This window comes from Bidens hawaiensis, unplaced genomic scaffold (genome assembly GCF_021521415.1).
Source record: "Bidens hawaiensis isolate Kalapana, Puna unplaced genomic scaffold, B.hawaiensis_p1.1 tig00020646_1, whole genome shotgun sequence".
NCBI classification, from domain to species: Eukaryota; Viridiplantae; Streptophyta; class Magnoliopsida; order Asterales; family Asteraceae; genus Bidens; species Bidens hawaiensis.
In genome coordinates, this window is record NW_027493160.1 from 109,545 (window position 1) to 117,072 (window position 7,528).

The window sequence follows — 7,528 nt, forward strand, 5'->3', positions numbered from 1 at the left end:
TTGAAAGATGACTAGATATTATTATAAGTGGGGAAGGTAGATAGATAAGTGATGATAGGAAAATTGGCGTATTATATGTTTCTTTTCTAAAAGTTAGTTTAATTTAAAGTTAAGATAGGGACAGATTAGCACTTTAAGTTGAAAATATTCACATTTTAACCACCAGTTTTAGCCTTTTTTTCAACTACATGGTGTGAAACTGTGAATTGAACTAATAGTATATGGGTGATGATCAGACTTTGATACAATTCTTAGTTACTAATTATCATGTCTACGTACAGATTCTTTCTTGACAAGTATTTACGATCGAGCCTTCTCTTATTTTACTAGAACAGACGTAGTGTTTTTTCTTTCTTTCTTTTCCTTTTTTTTTTCAAGAATACATGCTTAGTCGTGGTGTAAGCAAGTGTATAGTCATAGTAAGGTTTTTCAGTTTCAATGTACTCGCTATAACAAACAAGAGAAACTCCAAACAGTCATAGTATAAGCAAAAGTGTATTAAAACGTGTACGTTTCATTGTTTTTTGAATATGTAACGTTAAAACTCATGCTACCAAAAACGTGAACTGTTATTCCTCAAATGAAAGATAAACCTCAAAACGTGTTGAGATAGTTTGTAATTTAAATATATGAGTTAATAACAAAAAACTACAAAAATATATAGTTAATCTGGTCACGTCCACTCTTATTTAAAATACGAATTATAAAAAATAGCTTTAAAAAAAGGAAAGATACATGAATTAAAAAAATAAACGATAATGATGCTCATACTTTCGTTTATTTATTTTATTTTTTCTTATACCAGTGCATTATCAATTTTGAAAGAAATTAACTTAGGATGCTTGAAATATTTAAAAAAAAAAATATTTATGGCCTCATTTAAAGGGTATATCATTGTATTAATTAAGCTATTTCTTTTGATTATATTTGAGTATATGATGGTAAAACTAATGATAATAAATACTCCGTAGTAAATAACATGTTCTCCTTTTATTTAATTTTATAATAAACAATTATTATTTTAACAATATGTTAATTAAATTAGGAAAGAAGCAAAGCAAGTTTCAAGAAAATACTCATTTTGATAAATAGTTTTCAAACTACATTTTCAAAATGATAAATATTTTTCTCAACTACACTGATTTGATAAAAAAAACTATAGAATCAATGCAACTTCTACTTGAAAGTTCAAATAATAAAAAAGTCACCGGCGAAAATCTTATATATATATATTCCAAACCTTAGATAATTGTTTACACACATATGCTGTTTATGAGAAAACACAAGTCGTCTAGCATACAACTTAAAATATATTACAATGGTATGCTAATACAGTAGGGGATGGTCATTAGAAATTTAGGTATGATGAAGTTAACGGTTTTAACACATTCCTTCCCTTGGTCTCAACCAAGTCCAAATGCTTTTGCAGAAGATGCATGTAAACAACCCAATCCCCATTCTTCTTCACACTCGGCATTGGCATTACATATCCGGTCTGCCCACCCCATGGAAAATGATATGACCCGAAATGCGGCTTTCCCCATCCAAAGTCGATACTTTCAACAGGAAAGCGTTGCCCGGAAGACACCACTATCGCTTCACCATCATGCTTGTCCATCTTGACATATATCTTTGCCACAGCCGGCTCAGGCCGGTGCAACTCAACCCAATCAATGAGTCCTCTAAAATGTTCTTCAGTCACTGCAGGACACACAAACGCTTGGACCATGTCAGCTACTAGGCTGAGTGGCATCTCCTTAAGCTCACTCGTGTTCGCCTCACCATAAGGGATAGAAAGTACATTTCCAAAGTAGTTTCGCATTGAAAAAGACACGGTATTTGACAAAGAGAGTTTATCAAAGCCACCCATGTCTAGCCTTTCTCTCCCATCAACTACAACGCCCATTTTGCAATTGTCAAACCCATCCTCACACTCCGCAATTATCTTCCAAAGAAATGCGGTAAATGATACAAGTTTACTTCTTTTCGGGTTTCCATTAAGGCTTGATTTGGATTGAATGCGATTGATATCTTTGGCTTCTATGTAGTATATTCGACTTATAAGGGGATTGGTTGGTAAAATAGACCGCGGTGGAGGGATGGAGGATAAAGGTAGGAAGAGCTTGTTGTAGAAGGTGTTCATGATCGGTGGGCGTCTAGGGTTAAGCATGGAACGCCTGAAAGATGGAAGACTAGAAATTGGTCTCGATTGAGCAATTTCAGACCATGCAGTCAAGAATAGATTTATTGAGTACGCATCAGCTACTCGGTGATCAAATTTGCATCCAATTACCAAACCTCCACAACTTAGCTCAGTGACCTATTCTAGACAAACAAAGATAAAGCAATTAAAAACAAACAAGGAAAAATAATCATTCAATTAAAAAAAGTTGCAAACAATACTTTTGACTTTACGTTTATTTATATGTCTTGTATATTACATATATTTTTTTATAACGAGTTTCTTGTATTTAGACTACCATATTTTTTAAATTTGAAGAGTCCCGATGTCCCATTTTTGCCAGACTATGTTGTCTTAAGTGGGCACACGCTGGCTGTCGTTGTGTTATCACCAGAGCAGAACTCTCTGATATCACACACGATGGGACGAAAACCTAGGTGGGTTCGGGTATGAACTAACAATCTTTGCACAAAACATAGCTCAAATATTTCATTATCAATATTCTTTCAAAAATAATATAATAAAATTTAAACTTGAGTCTTTACCAAAAAAACAAATACCTTCTATCAATAAGCCACAAGTGAGAATGAGTTTATATTACATATGCACACACAAAATGTTTTAATTGGATGCTAGTGTTATGAATCGCTTTGGTCAACTACTTCAACTTTGCCGTGAGATATATCCATTTGCTTTCTTTCTTTCTTTCTTTTTTTTAGTTTTTCTTAAGTTTAAATTTCACTCCTATTATATATATATATACACACATATATATATATATATATATATATTGAGCAAGGTTATAATCAGAAGTAGATTTTTCCTAAGAAGTGTAGGAAGTGTGTTTTCACCATTAAATCTAATAAAACACACCGCACAATAAACACACCGCAACTAAAACAAAACACGCCGCACAATAAACACACTTTCCATATCTACCACCAGATCAACATATCTAACGCACCAGATAATTTCTTACACTTCTTAGACACACTTCACATTTTATTTTAACCCCACTATGTGCGTGTATATATATATATATATTCTTAACCCATTTATTCTTTAATAATTTACTTTCCTCTATTAACTTGTGTTTATAAATTTATTTAAAAAACAAAATAAATTCTTGTCCTTAATTTTTTTCTTAATTTTGAATGTGTTTTTTAAAAACAAAGTTGTATTCGAAATAAACATTTTTTAGGGACATAGATTACCGAGTGTCGGTACCATGCCAGTGTCTTAATGAACTGAACTTATTTGGATCGAACAATATTGATATTGATGTCAGTATTACCGGTTGATTATGTTTGTAACTTAATTACTAACTTTTATTTGATTTCATTCTTTTGTAGACACTAATTTTATGTTTTTTGAATTTACGGAATTTCCATAACACACCGAATTCTTGTCACAATGCGCAAGAGAACTTAGTAAGTTATATACGTTTACAATATGATAAAAAGTTAACAGTTGCGACACTTTCTTTGTAATTTCAGTTGTAATAACGCCTTGTTATTTGTGATACATGCATTCATACGTACGTACATATATATATCTGTGTGCATGTGTGTTTATGTTTTTTTTTGTTTGTGTGTGTGTTGTATGGTATATGTGTATTCGGTTATAATTTTTTTTATTAGTGCATGCATGGCCAAAACTTTTATTCATGACATCCCATGATACATAATTACTTACTAGAAAATAAGGATATTTAAAAGTTGAGTTTACGCAGCTGTAGTTTAGAAAAATCTAGAAACATAATATAACAGTAAGTTACTCAAATATCATTTATTAAAACAAAACAAACAAAAAGTTCTAGCCTTAATTTTAACTAAATAAAACCCGAGTCCTTTTCACAAGTTATGATGTATAAATTGCCAAAATAGTTTTATGTGTGATCGTACGTAATATTTTATTACTTTATAAACTAATCAATGAAAACTAGATGATTGGTCTTTTGATTTAATTTATTTAAAAAAAAACATAATCATACCTTCTGCCATTTGTAGAAAAGATAACGTAATAGTTATGTTTATTTGGCGGGTTTGGTTATTTTTATATTTAATTCTCATCTTTGATAATACTTGTAGTAATTAACTTTGCAGAATGAATAGATAATATATTCACTGAAAACCAATTAACTGATGATATTCATATACCTGAACTGTAAGAACACCTTCTTTTTTAATTGGAACAAGCTTTCTCTCTACAGATTCATCAGGGTGGTAGAGATCAATGTTCTTAAGCTCTATATCAGCATGTGCATGGATAAAGTCTACACCGCGGTTATTACAAAGCAACTCGGGTTCATCCAAGTTGTTTTGGACAATTTCACCCGCGAGCGGGTAAAACTGTGCCAACGCTTGTGCTAGTGATTTCTTGACCATGTTAACGCTCTCATCGAGTGGAAGAGAGTTGTTGTAGCAGAAGAAAACGCCTACATCCAGTGGCGGAAGGAGTAGGTCTAGGTTAGACATCGGTAGCCAGTGGTCCTGGACCGGCAATGCGGCAGCGATGATGTCTCTCTTCTTCACACTGACCGTAAAAGTTCCGACTGAACCCATTGTTTATGATTTATTGTACACCAAGTGGTTTGGTCTTTTAGTTGGAAACAAAGTTGAGGAAAGTGGGTTGATTATTTGAAAGAGGATTAGGAATTGTGAGTGGGGAAGGTAGATAGAAAAGGAATGATTTATATAGGAAATTGGGTGTGTACGTTGTTTTGTTTAATACTAGCTAGTATAAAATTAAGACTAAAAAGGCTGGTTGAATCTGTCTTTTGAAAGTATAAACATTTGTGTTCATTTCACCAACCACATTTAGCCTATTTTTTCAACTAGTTGGTAGATAGATACTGAAATTTTCAACTTACTACAATGTAAACAGGTCTAACTTTTCTTACCCATATTTTATTTGTGAGTTAAAATATATAATAAGAGCTAAGTTTAATTTATGAAGTTACTTAACAAAAAATTTCAACTATAAGATAAGTTTTAAAACTATTTATAATTAGAACAATTAAATTTTAATAATCCAAACTATTAACTGTTGGTCATTACTAATCACAACTAACAATATGACTAGTGACAATAGAGCATAGTTAGAATTATGTAAAACCAAATTTCTTAAAAAAAATGATTCTTGTCATTTAATGATGCTACATAGATGTTTATTGACAAGTAAGCGTGACATGCAATCATCAAACTAACGGATGGTTAACTCTGTTAGTCGCGAACCGTTGGTAAAAAAAATACATTTAGTTGGGATCGTTACCAGCCCAGAGTGAAGTTGGGACTAAAACGTCAGTTTAAAATTCGATTGAATCAAGCCGTTTGGACTTGGGATCACCACTTAAAGCTAAGTTCTACATAAATCGACAGGTATTCTTATTCCAATCAAAACCCACATCAGTATGAATGTAGGTTCATAGCCGGATCTACACGAGATATCTCGTTCTACGTAGGTGCGGAATCCCTACGTAAGACGTTACGAGCGTAGAAGACGATACGAGTTAACACGATCGAACACACGTTACAATAAACAAATACTCGTTATATTGCAACCTAACACGTGATATCAATCACTGATTACAGGACTCGTAAACACGTAAACTAATAAACTGACTGAATAATAAAAACATAAGCCGTAACTTATGTTTATATAATCACGACAACTTCGCCTGGCATGTTCAGGCGAAGTTGTCTCTAACTTCGCTTAGTTCACAAGTTCGCCTGTATCAGCGAACTTGTGAGCTAACTTCGCTTACATACAAAAACACAAATCTAACAAACTCGATTACAGACACTTGACACTGAACTACTGACATCATGCACCAACAGACTCCCCCTTGGCAGTAGCTTCATCTCTTTATCTTCAAGCACGTGTCTTGTAATCTTCAACAATCTTGTATCTTCATCTTTTAGCATTCACTCCTTCTCGTACACATACCGAAACAACTCTTTGATATTTCCTCGCTTCGTCTTTCCAAGCAGGAATATAAAAGATTTTCTTCTCATTCAGCACCTGCAGATCAGCTCGAGACAGGTTCACTAGATGCATCGGATCATAGACTCTCAGCAGCTCTTGTTCATCTTCGTCTTCCATCACTGCTTCAGCTGTCTCACAATCTACATACCACCACTTCAACTCTTTGAGCACATCCTTGGGCATTTGTTTCATCGGCACTTCTTTCAAGCACCGGATCGGTTTATATACTTCATAATCATCCAAGGCTTGCCATCTGCTCTCAATCCTCTATCTTTGTCTTCGATAAGTTTTCCCTTCTGTGGTTTCAGCAGCTCGAACTTCTTTTCCTTTATACTCTCCTTCCAAACTATCTTCCCGATGACTCTAGCCATATTATCATCACTTCGATTTATCAATCCTAATCTGGCTAAGTCTTTCACTTCACATTCTGGCAATGTGTTCAACGATCTCAACATTCTTTTGAAGTACTGAACGCCATCATACCTTTTAATCACGAAGAGCCTCAACTGCTCATCGTATATCCAGCAAATAATCCCCTTTCTTGCTTCAGCATAGCCTCTAATGTTGTAACTCTTCTTGAACATTGTAGGGACCGCTGGTTTCTTCGTTTTGACGAACCACTGAGCATAGCCTTCTTTCCATCTAGGCTGCTCTTCCCATTCTGTCTCATCATTTCCCATATCTTTACCTATATCTGCGTTATCGACTTCCGGAATCTCATGCTCTACATTCTCTTCTACTATCTCTCCATCTTCTATATCATCATCAATAACAATCTCTGCACCAATCTTCTCTATCTCATCACTCGGTAATACATCATCATCACACATGAAGTCATCATCCATCTCTTCAACTTCCACTACCACCACATCATCACCACCAGCTGCACTTGTCGACTCCCCCTGAGTTGTGGAAGTCCCAAGAGCTTGTACAGTTCTTGGAAACTCACCACCTGCACCTTTCGATGCATTGGGATCATCGTCTCGATCATTTCTCTTCTTAGTCCTCAACTCATCGCCTTTACAGCTCGTCTCCCCCTGAGATGCCAAGAACTCCTTCAAAGCATCTATGATTTTGCCATGTTCTACCAGCAGGGACGACTGCAACTGATTCTCTGCAATTAGTCGCTGAATAGCCTGGGTCTGGATAAGATTCACCCTTGATTGTTCTGCCACGACCCGTTCAAGTGCTGCTATTCGTTCAGAGTCTGATAAGGTTGCATCGAAATCAAACCTCAGATGAGATATATCTTGAGTGTACTGAGGAGGGATTTCCGATGTAACCGGGACCTCAGAAGTAGGCATAGACGTAACCGCAGGTGGTATCGTCACCGATAACCCTGCAGTGGCCACAACCGTC

The 7,528-nt window shown here is 34.9% G+C and overlaps 1 protein-coding gene across 1 annotated transcript; it reads right to left on the minus strand.

The window, feature by feature from the left end:
- Positions 1–1,235: 1,235 nt before the first annotated feature.
- Positions 1,236–4,994, minus strand: LOC143561281 (coniferyl alcohol acyltransferase-like). The gene is made up of 2 exons (XM_077049402.1): positions 4,342–4,994; positions 1,236–2,320 (listed from the first exon to the last, which is right to left on the minus strand). Exons 1-2 carry the CDS (start codon positions 4,744–4,746, stop codon positions 1,349–1,351), a joined length of 1,377 nt encoding a protein of 458 aa, XP_076905517.1. The 5' UTR covers positions 4,747–4,994; the 3' UTR covers positions 1,236–1,348.
- Between the last annotated feature and the right edge of the window lie 2,534 nt (positions 4,995–7,528).

Excerpts from the sequence above, each read along its gene's own strand:
- LOC143561281 (XM_077049402.1), bottom strand. The coding sequence starts at position 4,746 with ATGGGTTCAGTCGGAACTTTTACGGTCAGTGTGAAGAAGAGAGACATC. Across the intron at positions 2,321-4,341 it reads AAGGTGTTCTTACAGTTCAG|GTCACTGAGCTAAGTTGTGG; the intron begins GTATATGAATAT and ends TGTCTAGAATAG.